At 37.5% G+C, this 22048-nt stretch overlaps 1 protein-coding gene across 1 annotated transcript in view; it reads right to left on the bottom strand.

The window, feature by feature from the left end:
- P3H2 (prolyl 3-hydroxylase 2) overlaps window positions 1–22048 on the bottom strand; it is a gene marked incomplete at both ends in the record, with an annotated part of 162370 nt that overhangs the window by 36395 nt on the left and 103927 nt on the right. The window contains one exon of the mRNA XM_080695632.1: window positions 269–421. Within this exon, the coding sequence (XP_080551758.1) occupies window positions 269–421 (153 nt within the window). The remainder of the gene's footprint in view (window positions 1–268; window positions 422–22048) is intronic.

Below are 22048 nucleotides of genomic sequence, written 5' to 3'. Positions count from 1 at the left end.
CTGTTTCCAAATAAAGTATAAAATAGGTCTGGGAGTATAGCCCAGAGGTAGAAAGTAAATAAATAAATAAATAAATAAATAAATAAATAAATAAAGACTTTGGGTATAGCTTGGAAGTAGAATGCCCCTGAGTTCAATTCCTAATATCAAAAAAACTTATTTTTGAGAACCGAATGTGACACATCCATTCATCCGGATCTGGCTTGAGTCACATGAATCCTGGAAGCTCCCTGCTTCATGCAGAGGGGCTGCGGTCCTCAGAACTCACCAGGTGTGGCTTGGCTTCTAGGTCTACCAACTGGAGTGCTTCTACACCAGCCATGGTTTTGTAGTTCTCAATGTTCTGCTGCATCTCCATGTGCTCGGGATTGGCCATGAAGAACGTGTGGGCTGCTGCCGCTGCCTTTTCCAACTGGTTAGTCTATAGAGGACAAATAGACCGAATAAAGTCAAGTATTTCTAAACTGGGCTCAGAGAAATTAAAAGATCTATTCAAGATCTCATGGGCAGAAAGGATTCCAGTTCACATTCCTTTTTACTAAACTTGTGTATTTTTTCCATTAAATTATATTCATCCCCCATACTTAAGTGCCAGATGATTAATAACCAGCATTCCCAAAATGGTATGTGAATATTTTGGCTTAGTGATAATGAATAAATGCGCCCTGTTTCAAGTTTATTCTTATCCCTGTTTTTCAAAGTCATTTGTGTTTGCTAGGAAATTGAATCTATGTGCTTATGGTTGCTTTATGATTAATCAAAAGGAAAGCTGTCGGGGCTGTGAGTCCCCAGTTCACATTTCTAACATTTTTGTCTTTTGTTTTCTCTTGTTTGTCCATTTTGCCATTAATCCTGAAACTCAGAGTATAAACACATGTTTCATTTTCCAAAGGATTTTTTGGGTAAGTTCCCCCTGCATCAAATTTGTTCCCAGCCTTTAGAAAGTAAAGAATAAAAAATAAGTTAAAAGGTATGAACCATTTCAACATATAAAGATGCTAAACATACAATGTCAATTCTCCTTAATACAAAAAGAACATATGTATGTGTGTATTTCTTGTGGCACTGGGGATTGAACCCAGGGGCATTCTACCTCCAAGATACTTCTATTGTTTACCTCCAGCCCTTTCTATTGTTTGTTTGAAAACAGGACCTCACTAGGTTGCTGAGAGTCTCACTATGTTGCTGAGGCAGTCCTCAATTTACAATCCTCCTGTCTCAGCCTCTCAAGTACTCGAATTACATGTATGCACACACACACACACACACACACACACACACACACAGTGTGTGTGTGTGTGTGTCTAGGCTAAAAAGAAGGATTTTTAATAATGACTACCTAAATATTATCATTCTCCTAAACCACTTACCACCACTCTTCATAAGAAAAGCAATGCCGGATTTTTAACAAAACAGAATTAAATTCGCTCAATTTAGGACATTTTGACTTATGCTTTAGTCATTGGGAATGTCCACAGAAAGATCTCTTTACCTTATATCAGACGAAAAAATAATTTGCTGAGTACAATGGCACACTACTCTATTCCCAGTACTTGGAAGGCTGACAGAAGGATCGCAGATTTGAGGCCAGCCTCAGCAATTTAGTGAGACTCTCCCCAATCTAGTGAGGCTCTGTTTAAAATTAAAAAATAAAAATAAAAAATAAGCTGGGTGTGGTGGCACACTCTTGTAATCCTAGCATTCAGGAGGCTGAGACAGGAGGATCGTGGTTGGAGGAAAGCCTCAGCTACTTAGTGAGGCCTTTCGCAACTCAGTAAGACCCTGTTTCAAAATAAAGAATAAAAAATAGGGCTGGGGATGTAGCTCGGAAGTAGAATGCCCCTGGATTCAATCCCTAGCACCAAAATAAAATAAAATAAAATAGGCCTAGGGATGTAGCTTAGAGGTAGAAATGCATCTGGATTCAATCCTCAGTGCCACAAAAATAAGTAAATAAATATCCACAGTAGTAGTCTTTTTCATGGTGAAATCCAAAAGAGTTGTTGGATTCCTTTTAATATATGAAGAAATGAAAACTCATTGTTATTGAAGACATAAATGTAATATCAGAGAACATTGTGATATTCAACTGAGTCTTCAACTGACAATCTAGTCACACAATGATTTAAAATTAGAAAGAATGGTGATTTCTCAGGGCCCCAAGTCACTGCAGTCTGGTGACATATAAAGAATCAGCTTTCCCAAAATAAAATAAAAACTGCCTCATTTTATGACCTCACACCTGTAATTTTGCCTAGGAAGAGTAAAACCTTTCTTTTTTCCACTTATATTCATTTTCATAGCTAACGACCTTCCTTTTAATAAACCTTGTCCCAAACTAGCTCTTCCCAACACTTTCACCTTTGAAAGTGCCCTCAGTTCTGTACACCCAGAATTATTTGTCTGTTAAAACCACTAATTTGTAAAGCTTTTTCTCCCTCAATTTTGATTTTCTAAATTTCTCAAACACCAGGACCAATATATATGAATGACACAGGCAACTGCATAGTGACAATTATACAGGTACAGACGAAACAGAATGGGTTCTATAAACTGTATAGGTCTACCTTCATTAACTCTCCCTTAAGAAAAATAATATGCTCATAAAAACTATATATCGCCATTTACTCCACAGAATTTTTGGAAAGATTTAGTTGTGTAATATATGTGAATATGCTTTGGAAATTACTAAAAGTAAAGAAAAGATTAAAGCATACAGTTAATTTTTTTTTCAAAATGGCGACTGAGGGACACAGCACTTCTCAGTAGCTGAATAAATAAAGTTTAAATACTTAGAAAGCGGTGTCTTAATCAACAAAATAAATACATACCAGGAACCAAAACACATCCAGGAACCTCGGCGGAACCCTGAACTTGAAGAAGAAGAACAAAGATCGAACACGGGACCCGCTGCAGATACAATCGAAAACTCTGATCGGAAGGCAGATCAGCGGGCTGCTTTTGCAGCTGCCCGAGGAGCTGCCTGCCTGATATTACCGCGGCAAGATGATCCGGGACTAAAAACAGACTTAGGACCGCATCTTAAGCAGCGAGCAGCACCACATCAGAATTCTGTGTGCTCACTAGCGACCGGACCACAACTGCATAGAGACTCCTACGGACTCCTGCACCAAGTCAGGTACTTGAGGGCGCCCTGGTAAGTTGGGGTCCTAGCGTGTGCCAACCTCAACCCCCCAGCACAGGCCCAAGCCTCAGAACCGAGCACTCTCCTCGCGCACCTTGCCGGCGCCCCGGTCCCCTGCTAGTAGTCAGTGCCTGTACCACTGCGACCCCTAAATTGGAGCCTGCTTGTGTGTCTAGCCCCTGCCACCTTACCAGAGACTGCCTTCCAGGCTGTGAAAGCCCTGTGTGACCCAGAAATCTCCTTGGGGCACCCCCAGCTTCTACATCCCGCGGGAGGCAGAGACCACTGCTGGACACCGCGCACTGGACCCTTGAGCACCTACCCTGCACCCCTGGCCCACCGCTGGGTGTTCCCACCCTCCTGGTAGCCAGATGCTTAGTTCTAAGCGAGAACACAGCTCAATACACCTTGGAAGAGCATACCAGCAGCAATAGACAGCTGCATCCACTCTCACTTGGGTCTAGTATTAGCAGCACATCCAGCCTGCACTCTCGGAATAGGCAGAGCTCTGGCAGTAAAGTGTGGGCATCCAGGAACCAGTATCCATTTGCCCAGGGTACATCTTGGGACCACACCAGCTAGCCCAGCTGGAATTTCCAGAAACACATCGGGCCACAATATCTGCACAGGACCTCAGGGGGAGGTTCCAATTATACTTTGGTCATTCTCCACCCCTGCTGTAGGGAAGCACAGGCTGGAGTCTAGGGTGGTGAGTGCAGAGGTGCTGACCATAGGTTAGAATTTCGCAGAACCTGTGAATTGTACAGAACCAAATAACAGTGAACCCAGACATCCGGACACATAAACCTAAAGCAGCTAAAGGAGAGAAAGGTGTCCAAACACCCAGAGTGACCTAAGAAGATAAAAATAGAGTACAAAGAAAACTAAGAGACATTGGATGGTATTCTGAAAGCTACCAAAGCAATCAGATACGCACATATTATATGGACCTGACCCCATATGCGTAAATAAGGAGGACTGTTTGTTTTACTTTTAATGTGGATGTTTTGCTTTATTTTGCTTTTACATTGCTTTTGTTTTGGTATGGTTATTGCTGTTTTATTTTTTTTTCTTTTAACCCACTCTTCTTTTACTTTAGCTTGTTGTATATATATATATATATATATATATATATATATATATATATATATATATACACATTGGATAGTTTGCCTTATTTTTTTTATTTCACACACCTGCTAGTTCCTTTTATTCTTGTTCTTTTTTCCTCTTTCTTCCTCTTTCCTTCCTTTTTTTCATTCTCCTCCTTTGATTGGTTTTCCTTCCTTTTTCTTGGATTACATAATAGTCTTGGTATCTTGTGTGGATTCTTTTTTTTTTTTTATGTCTGTCTGCTCCTTCCATCATCCCTATTTACAAACCTTCCCACACTAACCTACATACTTTTCTCCCCCAAAACTTTTCCCCATAATATACCTCCTGGTTTAATATTCAAAGTATTTCTTATATCCATAAATACTCTACTAACGACAAGAGTCCTAGTAGTTAACTCTCTCTCATTCCTAGCAAGTTATTACCTTACCATACTTAAAATCTTTCTCAACCTAACATATCCTCTACCTAATCCGACTCCTTTACCAATCACCCCAGGCCCTCACACATCACCCGCCCTCAACACTGGAAAGGCTCTGCTGACTACCCAATACCCCTAAACTCCTAATATTTAGATTCGACTAAGCACATTACTCACGAATGATGGGTAGAAATCAGAAAAACAGGACAGACAATGCTATAAATATGAGAACCAGGAATTATGAAGAGACAGAAGAAATCACGAATACTGACCTACTAGAAATGCAAGAAGGGGAGTTCAGAATCTTGATGTTCAATATGATGAAAGGATTTAAAACAAGTATAGAGGATGTTAAAGGTGAATTAGAAACACTAAAAAAGAATCAGAAAGAGGTCTGGAATGAAATGAAAGAGGCAATAAGTGAAATGAAGACAGCAATAGAAAGAAATTCTGGAAGATTAGATGAAATGGAAAACAGAATATCAATATTAGAAGACAGTACATCCCAAACCAAAAACACAGTCAGCGATATACAGAAATCTTTACAGCAACAAAACCTAAACATCCAGCAATTATGGGATAATATGAAGCGCCCTAATTTACGGATAATAGGCACTGAGGAAGGGATAGAGGTACAGACCAAGGGCATCTGTAATATCTTCAAGGAAATAATCTCAGAGAATTTTCCAAATATGGAAAGAGACTTGAAGCTTCAAGTCCAGGAGGCATACAGAACTCCACTGAGACAGGACCAAAGAAAAACCACTCCACGCCACATAATAACCAAATTGACCAGCATAGAGGCCAAGGAAGGAATCTTAAAAGCAGTGAGAATAAAAGGATGGGTGACATATAGAGGCAAAACAATAAGAATCACCCCAGACTATACAACCCAGGTCAGGAATGCTAGGAGAGACTGGTACGACGTGATTCAGACCCTGGAAGAAAATAACTTCCAAACAAGGCTCATCTATCCAGAAAAACTGCTATTCAAGATCAATGGGGAAATCAAAGTCTTTCAGGATAAACAGAATCTCAAAAAATTCATGAATACAAAGCCAACACTAGAGAAAATTCTTAAAGAAATAAACCATAAGGAAGAAAAAAGAAGCAAACTTCAGAATCAGAGAAGAGAGGAAGTCAATAAGTGGGCCATTTAAGTAAAGAAGAAAGATCACACCACCCGAGAGTAGACAGAACACAAAATGGCAGAAAACAAAAATCATATTTCAATAATATCTCTTAATGTCAAAGGACTTAACTCACCAATCAAAAGACATAGACTGGCAATGTGGATTAGGAAACATAATCCAAATATATGCTGTCTGCAAGAAACTCACCTCACAGACAAAGACATTCACAGGCTGAACGTGAAAGGATGGAAAAAGATATACCATGCCACCAGTGACCAAAAAAGAGCAGGGGTAGCAACCCTGATATCCAACAAAACAGACTTTAAACTAAAACACATCAAAAGAGACAAATCAGGGCACGTCCTTTTATTAAAAGGAACAATACACCAAGAAGATATAATGATAGTAAATATTTATGCCCCAAATATGGGTGCAACCACATTTGTAAAACAAACCCTTCTGGACATAAGATCCCAAGTAGACCCAAATACAATAATTCTGGGAGACTTTAATACGCCTCTCACACCACTGGATCGATCTTCAAGGCAAAAGATGAGTAAAGACGCTTTAGAACTAAAGGAAACCATAAACCAAATGGACCTAATAGACATTTTCAGAGTATTTCAACCAGGAACTACAGAATACACTTTCTTCTCAGCAGCCCATGGAACCTTCTCCAAAATAGATCACATCCTGGGACACAAAGAAAATACCAGTAAATTCAAAAAATATAATATAATTCCATGCATCTTTTCAGATCACAATGGAATATAAGTAGAAATGAACAACAGGAAACTTGAAAGAAAGTATTCAAATTCATGGATAATGAATGATACACTATTGAATGACGAATGGGTAAGAGCAGAAATTAGGGAAGAAATAAAGAAATTTATGGAAACAAACGAAAACAGAGACACAACCTACCAAAACCTATGGGACACCATGAAGGCAGTACTAAGAGTAAAGTTTATTGCATTGAGTGCCCACATAAAAAGGACGGAGAACCACCAAGTAAAGAACCTAATGACACAACTCAAGGATCTAGAAATTCTGCAATAGTCTATTCCCAAAGCCAGCAGAAGACAAGAAATCATCAAAATTAGAGCAGAAATAAATGAAATAGAGAACAAAAAAACAATTCAGAGAATCAATAAAACAAAAAGTTGGTTCTTTGAAAAGATTAATAGAATTGACAAACCCCTGGCCAACCTAACCAAAAGAAAAAGAGAATCAACTCAAATTATCAAAATTAGAAATGAAAAAGGAGATATCACCACAGATAGTGAAGAAATTCAAAATATTATCAGAAACTACTTTAAAAATTTATACTTCAATAGATTTGAAAACCTGGATGAAATTGACAGATTTCTAAGCACAGTTAACCTTCCTGCACTCAACCAAGAGGACATAGCAAGCCTAAACCAACCAATAACAACCAAAGAAATAGAAATGGCAATAAAAATTCTTCCACCAAAGAAAAGCCCAGGCCCAGATGGGTTCCCAGCTGAATTCTACAAAACCTTCAGTGAACAACTAATACCAATACTTCATAACATGTTCCGGGAAATTGAAAGAGATGGAAATCTTCCAAATTCCTTCTATGAGGCCAGTATCACATTAATCCCCAAACCAAATAAAGATACCTCAAGAAAGGAAAACTACAGACCAATATCCTTAATGAACATAGATGCAAAAATTCTAAACAAAATACTAGCTATACGCATTCAAAACTATATCAAGAGAATAATACACCATGACCAAGTCGGTTTCATCCCAGAAAAACAAGGCTGGTTCAACATATGCAAATTAATACATGTTATTCACCACATAAATAGAACCAAGAACAAAAACCACATCATCATAGCAATAGATGCTGAAAAGGCATTCGACAAAATCCAACACCCATTTATGTTAAAAACACTGCAAAAAATTGGGATAGAAGGAAAGTACTTCAACATCATCAAGGCAATATACTGCAAACCCAAAGCCAACATTATATTGAATGGGGAAAAACTGCAAGAATTTCCGCTACAGTCAGGAACAAGACAAGGATGCACACTATCACCACTCCTTTTCAATATAGTCCTTGAGACTCTTGCTGCAGCAATCAGACAAGAGAAGGAAATCAAAGGAATCCACATAGGAAGAGAGGAAGTAAAATTATCCTTATTCGCAGATGACATGATCCTTTATCTGGAAGACCCAAAGAACTCAACCAAAAGGCTTCTGGAGCTGATTGACAAATTCAGCAAAGTCGCAGGTTACAAAATCAACCTAAAGAAATCAGTGGCCTTTCTTTATGCCAAAAACGAATCCACAATGAAAGAAACAAAAACAATAATTCCATTCACTATAACCTCAAAACCAATAAAATACCTAGGAATAAACCTAACCCAAGATGTAAAAGACCTCTACAACAAAAACTATAAAACATTAAAGAAAGAAATAGAAGAAGACCTTGGAAGATGGAAAGATCTCCCGTGCTCATGGATAGGCAGAATAAATATCATCAAAATGGCCATTCTGTCAAAACTGATCTATAGGTTCAATGCAATTCCCATTAAAATACCAGTGACATTCTTCAGAGACATAGAAAAATCAATCATGAACTTCATATGGAGAAAGAAAAGACCTAGAATAGCCAAAGCAATTCTCAATAACAAGAAACACGCAGGAGGCATTACAATCCCAGACTTCAAACTATACTATAGAGCAATAGTAGTAAAAACAGCATGGTACTGACACAAAAACAGATATACTGACCAGTGGATTAGAATAGAAGATACAGAAACAAATCCACACATCTTTAGTCAATTAATCTTTGACAAAGGGGCCAAACACATACACTGGAGAAAAGACAGCCTTTTCAACAAGTGGTGCTGGGAGAACTGGCTAACCATTTGTAAAAAGATGAATCTAAACCCCTATATCTCACCTAACACAGGAATCAACTCAAGATGGATCAAAGACTTAGAAATTAGACCTGAAACTGTGAAGTTAGTAGAAGAGAACATAGGTTCAACACTACAACATATTGGCACAGGCAGTAACTTTCTCAACAAAACCTCCAAAGCTCAGGAAATTAAAGCAAGAATAAACAAGTGGGATAACATCAAACTAAAAAGTTTCTTCTCATCAAAGGAAACTATCAATAACCTAAAGAGGAAGCCTACAGAATGGGAAAGGATCTTTACCAGCCACCATTCTGATAGGGGGCTAATATCCAGAGTATACAAAGAGATCAAAAGACTCTACACTAGCAAAACAAACAACCCAATCAAGAAATGGGCAAATGAACTAAATAGACACTTCACAAAAGAAGAGATACAAAGGGCTAATAGATACATGAAAAGATGTTCTTCATCACTGGCCATCAGGGAGATGCAAATCAAAACTACACTGAGATTCCATCTAACCCCAGTCAGAGTAGCAAGCATAAAGAAATCAAACAACAACAAATGCTGGCGAGGATGTGGGGAAAGAGGAACTCTTTTACACTGTTGGTGGGAGTGCAAACTAGTTCAGCCACTATGGAGATCTGTGTGGAGATTCCTAAGAAAGGTGGGAATAGATCCACCATATGATCCAGCTATACCATTCCTCAGTATCTTTCCAAAGGGGTTGAATTCAGAGAAATACAGCAACATATGCATACCTATGTTCATAGCAGCACAATTTGTAATAGCCAAAATATGGAACCAACCCAGATCACCATCAACAGATGAATGGATAGCAAAACTGTGAGAAATACACACAATGGAATTTTATTCAGCCATAAAGAAGAACAAAATTATATCATTTGCAAGAAGATGGAAAGCCCTGGAGAGCATCATGTTAAGTGAGATCAGCCAAGCACTGAAGGAGAAGATACACATGTTTCCTCTAATATGCCCAAACTAGAAAACACAAAGGATACCAGTGGGATACCAAACATTTTATAACTTACCATAACCCTACTCAAGAATCATATATACATCCATCCAGTATTGTAGTCATACTCAAATCCTTCACTTCAGGCATTGATTTATTCTGAAAGTATTATTTTGTACCAACTCTATGCTAGTCAGTGAGAACACGTATGTGGCCCAGGTGGATGAGGCCTTACTTCTAGGTGCTTATATTCTAATTGGTGGAGACACATCTCGAGTAAATAAATGATCTAGGAAAGTAATGTCAGATTGTGCTAAGTGCTATGAAGGTATAAATGAACAAAGCTGTGAGTACTGGCTGGGCTTGGTGAGGAAGGAAGACTCCTTCAGATAAATCAATCAAGGAGGATCTGTCTGCAAAGTCATTTTTAACTCTGTTGGGAAGCCAGACCTAAGCTTATCAGGGCAGAGAGCATTTCAGTTAGGAGAAATCAAGTAAAAGGGCTCTCAAGTGGAAATACCAAAGTGGCATATTTTAAGAGCAGAGCAGAGACCAAGGAAGGAGAGGTGAGAACCTAGGGGAGAACAGATCACGTTCAGGCTATGATGAAAAGTTTAATGTCGCCCTAAGTCCAGGAGGAAGCTGGTAAAGAAATTTAAGGAGGGATGTAACAAGACTTTATTTTAAAATGATAACTGAAACTTCTATGTGGAAAACAGATTCTCAGTAAGCAGGAAGCCATTACATTAATTCCATCAGAATTCTTCTACTTTGCAAAATAAAAATAGAACAGCATAGGTCAGTTACCTATTTTCTTTCTTCTTCCCTCCATTATTTTCTCTTCCTCTCCATTTTACCCATTCTTGCTATAATAATGTCTCTCAATTCAGAAGGCCTCAATTTTAGTCTTCCGAAAAATGTTTAAACAGTAAAATATCAAGTCTGAAATAAATAATTTCAATTCTTCTACTACATCAACATTTTCAATAAAAAATGGGAATTCTTTCTCTACATTAGCTACCCTGACTTTGGGGATTTGTCCAATATCATGCATCACATTTTGATTTTTTTGATTTTTGCTTTGTAACTTTATGAAAGCGTCACAATTTAGCAACTTTAAAGATTTTTATTCCCCATCTTTGGATTGCTTACCAAATGATAAGTAGAGTAAACAACTAAAGACACTGGAGACATCATTTCCTTTTTGTTGTTATTGTTTGCTTGTTTGGTACCAAAATAGAACCCAAAGAGATGCCACCTCTGAGTCACACCATCAGTCCAGTTTATTTATTTATTTATTTATTTGTTTGTTTGTTTGTTTGTTTATTGAAACAAATCTTCCTAAATTGCTGGGGATTTCTACTATATTGCTGAGGCTGGCTTCAAACCTGTGATCTTCCTGTTTCAGCTTTCTAAGTACTAGGATTAAAGGTGCATTCCATCATATTTGCCTGAAGCATCTGGTTTCTAAACAACAGTAGAATTATTAAGTTCTAGCCAATAGTATTAGCACAATAACTAGAGGAAATAAATGTAGTTATCAGATTTTTTTTTTTTTTTTTTTTTTTTGCGGTACTGGGGATGGGACCCAGGGGCATTCGACCTCCAAGCTACAGCCCCTGCCCTATTTTTTATTCTTTATCTTGAAACCGGGTCTCACTGAGTTGCGGAGGGCCTCACTAAGTAGCTGAGGCTGTCAGCGAACCACGATCCTCCAGGTCTCAGCCTCCCGAATGCTGGGATTACAAGCATGCGCCACCACGCCCGGCTAGTTATCAGATTAAACCTAAATACTCCTGAGCTGAAAATATGACTTTGTTTTAAGGAGCCATGAAATGCATATCCTGGCTCAAGATAATTTTGCAGATATCACATCACTTGGTAAAGTCTCCAAATTTACTTCCAACTTTTGCTAACCCAAATTAATTTTCCTTCCAAAATCATGTAGGCAAATAAATAAATACTATATATTTTATTTTATTAATATTTTTTCTGCGGGTCTGGGGATGGAACCCAGGGGCATTTGACCTCCAAGCTACATCCCCTGCCCTATTTTTTTTTGTTGTTGTTGTTCTTTATTTTGAAACAGGATCTCACTAAGTTGTGGAGGACCTCACTAAGTAGCTAAGGCTGTCTGGGAACCGCGATCCTCCGGTCTCAGCCTCCCTAATTTCTGGGATTACAAGGGTGTCCCACCATGCCCGGGTAATATTATATATTTTAAATTAAACAATATGTTAAAAGGATATTTTTAAAAACTGAGAACGAATACACCATATGATCCAGCTATACCACTCCGAGTTATTCTTCCAAAGGGGCAGAAATCAGAATATTAGAGGGATACATGCATGATATTTATAGCAGCATAATTCACAATAGCCAAATTATGGAAACAACCTAGGTGTCTAATAAATGAATGGATTCTACTCAACGATAAGGAAAAACAGAATTATGTCATTTGCAGGAAAATGGATGGACCTAGAGAACATTCTGTTAAGTGAGATTAGCCAGTAATAGAATAGTGAAGGGTTATAATGATTTTCCTCATATGCAGAAACCAGGGAGTAACTGGTATACCAGAGGAACTTTAGATAATAGAGGAGAAACACCAGTAGAACAATAAAGTTGGAAGAGGGAGAATATTGAAGGAAACAATTCCATAGCTGTCTGTACATATGTGAGATTATTAATGCCAACCTCAATATCATATGTGGGAGAAGAGGAGGGAGCAGGTGGGTGAACTTGGGGGGAGGCTCCCCAATTGCTATGTGCATGTCTGTTTCTGTCACTCTGAGCTACATTATTATGTGAGACTACAATTCACCAATAAATGTGTATGTATATAAAAAGAATATTCTTAAAATTTAAAAAAATGTATAAAATCTTGAAACAAAAGTTGGAAGCAGTTTGTTTGACCTATTGGATTAAACTATATCTGGTAAAGTATAGTCTTTCAAATGTAAAGACAAGGCTGCTTAGTGAGACTTTATCTTATTTTTAAAAAAATTACTAAATCAGGCATGGTGGCACATGTTTGTAATCCCAGCATTTGAGAGACTGAGCCAAGAGGATGCAGCCAGCCTCAGCTACTTAGGCCCTTTGCAACTCAGTGAAACCTTGTTTCAAAATAAAGAATAAAAAATAGGGCTGGGGGCATAGCTTGGAGGTAGAATGTCCCTGGGTTTTATTCCCAGTACCACAAAAAAATTTACTAAGCATTTCTATATAATGGAGTTAAATTTGTAGATAATCCAAAAATAGCAATATAAAAGATAGTATTTTGTTTCCTAATTAGTGATGCCATCCTTTATGTAAATATAACATAAAAGAGCCCTACATGGAGTTATTTTCATAATTCTGTAACAGGAAATAATAGATTGTTTCCCTTCATAAATTTGTAAAATTAATTTTAGCTTAAGTTAATAAGTAATAATATAGCCGGGAGTAGTGGCACAGTACTTGGGAGGCTGAGACAGGAGGATCACAGGTTCGTGGCCAGTCTCAGCTAATTAGTGAGACGTCAGAAGCTTAGTGAGACCTGTTTCAAGATAAAGAATATAAAATAGTGATGAAAGTGTAGCTCAGAAGGAGAATGCCCCTGGGTTCAATCCCTAGTTCCTCAAAAAAAAAAAAAAAAAAGTGATAGTACATTCCTTTTGCTTTGACTTTTTATCTTCAGCACTGGGGATGTAACTCCCTCTGACCTCCTCCAGCTTTATTTTATATTTATTTTGAAACAGGGCCTCACTGAGTTACTTCACAATGGCCTTGGACCTCTCTGGTCCTTCTGTCTCAGCCTCTCAAGTACTGGGATTTGGGATTTCAGATGTGTGTCACCATGCCTAGCTTGCTTTAATTTCTAAGAAATTCGGAATTAAATTTTATCTCTAACTATATTACACTGAGTTTCTAGTAAATTAAACTCAATATGGATTACTTCCCTTTTGTCCTTGAGGCTTTATTTCAAAAATCTATTTATAAAAGTAGTTGCTTTAGCAAGGTAATTCAAAGACCTTTTGAATGCAAGAAAGGTATAGTTTATTTAGAAAGTATTTCCACAGTAAGGGAAATTCCTAGAACTTGTATTTCTTTCTTACATCTCAATGTAGAACATTTGGAAATTTCTAGCTTTGAAGAACTCATGGTAAGTCATAAGTTAAGGGTCTATGCTAGTATAGAAAAATGAACTTATCTCTTGTATTTATAGAATGTTAGTCTAAAATGTAGTCATGGTTATAAGTAAATATTTAGAGGTTTCAAAATGCTACTTGGTAAAAATTAAAGAGGAAATGAGATTTCTAAGGAGTAGCATTTCCTCTGTGGAATAAGTTGGAAAGGAAGAACATGTCTTTTTAAAAGCACTTTCTTTTGCCAAAATGCTTATGTACTTTCCATCAATTACTTATGGTCCTGAACCCGATTAACTAAGTCCTGGTCTTTTTAAACACGCTAGTGATGCTTTAATCCAGTGTTTATGTCTTCATGATAAACACTGATGGGAGGGTGAGGATCCAGTGCCAAACTAGGCTTCCCCATGAGCTCATGAAACAACAGACTCCGTCAGCTACATTTTCTACGTTCTTTATCTAAATAAAACTCATCTTTCTTAGTAAAAAAAAAAAAAAAAAAAAAAAAAAAAACACTAGAATGAAGAAGCAGAAGTTTTAAACACACACGTTCAGAAGATTAAAGACTGGGAAAAAAAGAAGAAAAAACTCTCTTGTTGTTTAGCAATAACAAAAACTCAACATATTAACCCCCCCCCAAAAAAAAATGTGTGTTCTTAATTGGATAAAATCCCTCAAGTCATCTGTGAATTGTCCAACTTTCTAACAAAAAAGAGCCTAATCGTGGGTGGCTGGAGAGCATACTCTCTCCCGATGGAATGTGGACAAGCTGTCTCTGCCCTGGATCAGATGAGAGTGGCATGCAGGGTTACTTGGTAGGTTACTGTTGTTTGGATTCTCAACACTAGGACAGGGTGCGACTGGACGCCCGGGCAAGCGTCTGAACCTTGGCAGTCTGTCCAGCGGTCTCCCTTGAGGTGTCAGAGGATGACTAATGGTTCCCTAGCAGCTGCAAGTGCGGGCCAAGATCTCCTTGACATTTGCTTCCTGCTACTGTTTTGGGAAATACTAACTTTAAGCCTCTCGGAACATTTCTTCTGAAGGTATATGCCATTTATGTTGTAATCCAGTTTTGTCAGTGTCCCATGATTATTGTAATAGTCATCACTTTAATGTATAAAGAATCGTATTTCTGTCAGATTTTGGTTAATAAACTGAAATCCAATATTTTGCTCCGTGGACTCAGAAATGCAGTCTTCTTGTGCAAGTGACCCTCATATTGCTGAGCATAATCTAGTTTGTGAGGTTGTTAATAATAAGAATTAAAACAGCAATAAAAGTACATTTAAGAAAAAAGAATTAACCCTTGCATATTGTATAGTTTACAACACAACTTTATAATACTAATAATAAAAGTAAAAACAATAAAAATAGCCATCTAGCCGGGCGTGGTGGCGCACGCTTGTAATCCCTGCGCTTGGGAGGCTGAGACAGGAGGTTTGCACAGTTTCAAAGCCAGCCACAGCTACTTAGTGAGGCTCTCAGCAACTTAGTGAGACCTTGTTTCCAAATAAAATATAAAATGGGTCTGGGAGTATATCCCGGAAGTAGAAAGCCTCTGGGTTCCACCCCCAGTACCACCAAAAAAAAAAAAAAAAAAGTCATCTATTGAGTGTCTACTTCATAGGAATGTGAACTTTAAAATCTAGAAATTCAGCCACTATCTAGCTTTGGTCCAATACAGAAGTAGTCATTATTTGCAAGGGTCCATTATATAACATAAATAATCATTTATAGCACAAAGCAGAAAGTATAGTAGAACAGAGTTACTCTTAAGAAACTTGATGTTTAAGACAACTTCTGTTGTGTTTACTATATTTCTGTTTTGCTTTTACGTATTTCTTTTTAAATTATTCTAAATAGAGATGAACAGTATTTTTCTCTAGTGACCCATTAAAAAGTTTTAGCTAGCCTTCACCTCTCTAGTGCAAAAGCCAGCAGCCTAACTGCTCCTTCTCAGAGCAGCGTCTCCACAGCCATTAAAGCCAGATCACATCCCCCAACACTGTAAAATGTTACAACCCCTGGAGTTTGTCCACTGTGATAAGCAAAATGATAATTACTTATGGTTTTCTTTACCTAAAATTCCCTTTGATTTGGGACTGAGTTTTCAGATCTTGAAAATATTTTTAAATATTTTTATAATATTCGAGTTTGGGAGTTTCCTTGTTTTTTTTTTTTTTAATGTGTCTGCAACACTGTTTTGTGAAATGACAGAGACCTGCATAAAATGTCTGTTATAGGCAAGAAGGACTGGAGGGAGGACTGCGAATCAAAGTGTTTCCTTCATTAAGTACCCATATTTCTTGAGCAAATTGCAGAGGGAGGCATGTTGGGCAGAAAAAAGAATTAATCCTCTGGGCCATGTGTTGCTTAAAATTGTACCAGTGCTAGTATAACACTGAAAATAGCCTGTTAAAATTAATGATTTGAAAAGGGCTTTAGGGTTTAGCAAGCGCACAAATAAATCCTATCGTTACAGTTTCTAACTTGCTTGATCTAGCCTCTATTTTGTTTGCTAAGCAAATTTAGTATTTCATTGAAACTGCCCCACTATGAGAAATGCAAGAAAAGCAAACAAGTAAATAAAAAATATTTCCACTTGTACCTTTTTGGTAATATAAATGCGCCACATTCTTCTACAAAACATAAACTTTTGCTCTTAAGATTTACTTTAAAAATTTTCCAAGTGCTCATTTCAATGTGTGTAAAGGAATACACCATGATTACAAGCCAAATGGAACTTCACTCCGAAGCCCCTCCTGGAGGAAACTTCTCAGAGTCTGAGGTCTCTTCAGGTTCTTACCACATCAAGCTGACATAAGGGTGCTCCTAGCATGACAAGCTATGTGGTCTTACTAAAGAGGTAGTTTTGATGATAAAGTTCTTTCAAAGTTTAATATGTTCCTCTGGCATCACACCTGCATCTTTTTAAATTCAGCCACACCAGTAACCTTCAGGCTGTAGAGAAAATGAAATATCCCTGTTGCAGATAAATGCAAACATTCTCTGTGTCTAGGAAAATAGACTTTGTTGGAAAGAGAGATCTAGTCCATCTGAATTTTTGAGAAAGTCAAAGTTTGGATAAATATACTTGCTGATTAAATACGTCAAGCAGCACCAGTGACACTTAACATTGGTCTTAGGAACACTAACTTCCCAAAGATACACAGAACTTACTCTGAAAGACGATTTACTCATGCGACTTCACTTTACAGGCAGATAAAAATTTGTTCCCAGAAAATTAGAGCAGGACTATCATTATAAGCTGTACCTTTGATTGAAACACACAAACATGAACACACAATGGGAATTTTAGTCACCATTATCTCAAAGTAGAGGTGAGTTAGCTTATATTTCATCCATGCAACAAGTGTTTCCTGTCACTTCTTCCACAGAAAGAGAACTGTGATAAATACCACACTTTTGAGGATATGAAATAAATGTGACATGGTCCTGACTTTCTTGTTCACTTAGAAAAAGGAGACATAGAATAGTAATATCAAGAACTAAGGTTCTGTAGGATTAGGGGACAGAGTAACTAGGTGGGAGGCAAAATAGTAAAGGAGAAGTCAGTAATCTGAAAGGTTCTGGAAAGTTCTCATTAAAAAAAATAGGAATTGAAATTCTGGAAGAAGAGGAAACACCTGGATGTCTGAGATGCAGAGTAGCGTGAGCAGGGAGCAGTCAGAATGCCTCGAATGTGTTTATGAAATAATGATCTGGATGCTCTGGTCAGGCAGAAGGTCTGGGTTGCAGAGTAATGGGAAACAAGATTGAATAAAACTGGATTATGAGGATCCCTGAACTCTTAGTTGAGATATTTTAGTTTTTTATTTCTTAAAAAAAGTTGATATATCTATGTGTATATGTTTGCATACATGTGTGTGTAGTCATCAAATATATCCTATTTTATTTCAAAGAGGACTTAAAAATTAAAAACGAACACAGGTGAGGTTGCTGTAGAAGACTTCATCCCTCAGAAGAGATAAGGGTGTGAGGTGGTACTGATGATCAGCTTGGTGACATTGTGAAGTGTGAAAGTGGCCTGATATAAGTGGGATTAACTGGGAATTAAGAGGAGACTGGAGAACAGGCAACATTCTTGAGAAACTCCTGTGATGCCCTTTCTCATATATAGAATAGGAAATAAAATGTTTGGCGGCTGATAGTTAGCAAGCTAAGAAATGGATTCTCCTGGGTATTTAAAGACTTATAAAATGATTGTATACTTAGTTAAGAAAGTGTAAGGCAAACTGTGTTAAAAGTTCAACGTGTTTCTTTGGGGTCTGGCTTTCAGAGTCTCCATTGTTCTACCCCAACAGTTCATCTCTGTGAACAGGATATTGTATTTCACAGTTTTTCAAATGTCCCTGCCTTCTTCAGAATGGCTCCAAAGATTAGTCAGATTTTTTGAGACTTTACTTGGTTATTATTTAAGTTTTGTTAGTAAGTTTCACTAACTTTGATAAAACAATGACTTTAATTGTAAGTGACACCAGAATCCTGAAATGCATATAGTCAAGTAGCCCTTTGAGATCACTGGGTATAATAACTCCATCTCTACTATGCTTGTATAAATAATGTAAATGAGCTGTATGGTGTTCTCAGAGCCACATGGAGCCTGACTGAAGAGCTAGAACACAAAATCTGGTCTTCTGATTCCAAACCTAATGATTTTTTTCTAGCATACTCCTCTGTGCTTAAGACTCAGTGGCCAATCTCCCTTATTCAGCAGAAAAATAAAGACCACCATTTTTAACAAGTACAAATGAAAAATAAATATTAGATAAAACATATCCCTCTAAAAGTCAGTGGCAAATAGAAACAGCCAAATTAAAGTTCTTTCTCCATGACACCAGAATAAGCCAAATTATGAAATTACAAAGTGACTGCTAATTAGTCTAGAACTGTACAATTATGTTCAAATGAAGAAACTGATTTGAATTGAAAAACTGCCTAGAAAAATCCTATCCAATAGACTGTGAAATTATATTCAGTAGCTAAAAACAACTTAGGGTTTCTGGCTTCAATTTTGCACATACTGTGGGTTGACATTGGCTTTCTTTCCCTTGAAATGTTATCCTGTGGCAAGGTTGAGCAGCTGCATGTTTTGGTCTGTGCTAGGAAGAGATTGCCACTACGAGCCTCCACATGCAGAGTCCAATGTGCCTACCCATCTAGTTATGTGCCTATAGTTTTGTGCTTATAGTTCATATGGAACTATAAACTGAAACTTCTAGAAGCCCCGAGTCTCAGTCTACTCTACTCCATCTTTCAGTTTCACCTGAAAGATGTTGGTCCTATGCTGGGCATTGGGTAGGTGAAATGGTGAGGAGGAACTGAAATAATTCCTACTTCTTAGCAGTTAATCTGAAGGACAGAGTGGAAATTTAGACACATATCTATAATTTGAAGCAGAGTAAGGGTCCAAGTATTTTAATCCCAGTACCTGGGAAGCAGTAAAACAGGAGGACTTAAGCCAACCTAAGAAACCTGGTGAGACCCTGTTTCAAAACAACAACAACAACAACAACAACAACAAAAATTAAAAACAGCTAAGGGTATAGCTAGGAGGTAAAATGTCTCTGGCTTGAATGTCCAGTACCACAAAGGAGAAAAAGAAAGGAAAATACATCTATTTTAAGGATTCAAAAGAGAACAACGCACTTCTGAATAGCTGGACCTGGGTATAAAATGTCTTCAGGAAGATCTTACTTATAATTGGCCCTGAAAAATAAATGAAAATTTTCAGCAGAGAGAGGTGTTGAGAAAAGTATTTTACCATGAGTAAAACAACTCAGGAAAGTTACATTCATGTGTACAAATTAGTTTAATGGGAGCCTGGAGTGACAGAGTAGAGTTTGGAGTCACAAGAGAAAACTGAAAAGTAGTCTAGGGCCAAAGCAGGATGGTGTTTGAAAGATAAGCACATGTTAGGCTCCATATTAGGAAACACACAAAAAATTTAAAGCAATGAAGTGGCTTAGATCTTTTCAAAGTTCTTTTTAGAAACATTTCTGTCTTGCTACAGAGGAGAAAGTCTAGGTTACTAGTTTGCACCAGGAACACAAGATGGCCAATAGTGAGTTGGCTGGAGTAGATCAATCCCACTCTCAGTTCACCCTAATCCCTCCAACCAGGTCTCCATCTGGCCTGGAATCCTGAGCATTTTGGAACCAGGTACATACTCCTATTTCCAAATTTCACTTGATGACTTCCTTGACAATAAGGAACATGCCTGGACATGCTAGCAGGGTGGTAAATTGCCACATTGCCCATCTTTCTTCCATTTCTTTCTCTTTTGATTTTTTTTCCTTTTTGTACTAGGGATTGTACCCAGGGGGGTTCTACCTCCAAGATACAACCAAGTCCTTATTTATTGATATATGTGGTTTTTAATTTTGAAAAATTATTTAAATTTTTGCAGGGTCTTGATAAGTTGCTCAGGATCTTGCTAAGTTCTAAGGTTGGCTTCTAACCTGTGATTCTCTTGTCTCAGCACTTTTCACATTTCTAAAAGACTCACTTTCTGGTAATATTTTAGCACAAGCCCAATTTTAAACCAGAAGAAATCCTAGACACATAATTAAGATAAAGAAAAAGCCTTTCATTTGTAAGTTCTCACCTCAACTCTTTCTACCCAGAAGAATATCTGTTCCTATTACAAAATAATATGAGCAGCTTTTTAAAATTTCATTTGAAGACACTCCTATGAGTCACTAGAGGAATTCTCTCTGGGCTTGGAGAAGAGATCCTGTTACACTTTCACTAATCTTTGCCCTTTAGCCCCTGTGGGGAGAGGAAGTCACTATGGGAAAGGTTATATGACATGACAATTACTGACTTATGCTTTCCTGCTCCAGGAACCAGGGATACTTGAGACCTTATAAGAATAAGAGGAAGATGAATGGGATCCTAAATTATACCCTTCCAATATTAGCTTTGATGTAAAAGAAGCTGACAGGATATTCCTGGATGCAATTTTAATATTTTCAAAGAGAAGGTGAGTATAAGTATATATTCATTTATTAGTGATGTGTATGCCTAAAACAAACACCAGTTTCCTACCAATTGTTTTTAAAAGTGCTTTAACATAAATTATTTTAATTATGCATCAGATATAGTCTAGGCTGAACAGGTATTGGTATCCCAATTTCTCGAATGAGAAGAATGAGTGTCAGAGAAACAACGTAGTAGTTGCTGCTACTATTATCAAACACTGGATATGCTAGAAACCTAAAATAAATGTCTTACATATTTATCATGTATAATAAGCTGAATTGCACCTCCTCTATGCATATACTGAACACAAACTTCCATACTTAAGAATTAGATTGTATTTGAAGATAGGACTTCAAAGAGAAAAATTAAGTTAAATTAAGACATTAGGAGGGGCCCTAATACAATCTCATTGGTATTTTTCTAAAATATTAGAACACAGAAGAACATACCAAAGACATATATGCACAGAAGAAATACCATGTGAAGACCATGTGAGAACACAGATATTGACCAGCCAGGAAGAGAGGACTTAAGGGAGACCAACCCTGCAGATACCTTGATCCTGAACTCTTATCCTCCACAACTGTCAGCAATCAATTCTTGATGTTAAGCCACTCATGGTGTGAAGTTCTGCTATGGCAATGCTAGCAAAGTAATACACCACATTTTAAAACTTACCATAACAAGCTGGGCGTGGTGGCACGTGCTTGTAATCCCAGCATTCGAGAGGCTGAGATTGGAGGATTGCGCTTCGCGGACAGCTTCAGCTACTTAGTGAGGCCCTCTGCAACTCAGTGAGACCCTGTTTCAAAATAAAGAATAAAAAATAGGGCAGGGGATGTAGTTCGGAGGTCAAATCCCCCTGGGTTCCATCCCCAGACCCGAAAAAAAAAAAAAAAAAAACTGATGATAACAGACAGGTTTGCATCACTAACTTCATTTACAGTTCAGAAAACTAAAAATAATAAGAATTTGGATCTGATTCTAACTCAAATTCTAACACCAGAACTCAGCCCCTTAATCTATATGCTATATTCTCCCTCTGACATAATTAATTTCCAACCAGTCCACAAAAAATTAAGGAATTCTGAATTTTAACTAAGTGTTCTCTCTACAAAAGAATCATGAAATGATCTTGGTAGAACCACTACAACATTAAAACAGGATAGTAAACATGGTAAAAGAACATATTTCCAAGTGAAAATTAAAATACCTGAGTCCCTTTATAATTTAT

Source organism: Muscardinus avellanarius, assembly GCF_963383645.1.
Source record: "Muscardinus avellanarius genome assembly, chromosome: 5".
NCBI lineage: Eukaryota > Metazoa > Chordata > Mammalia > Rodentia > Gliridae > Muscardinus > Muscardinus avellanarius.
This window is presented reverse-complemented; position numbering and strand designations above follow the sequence as displayed.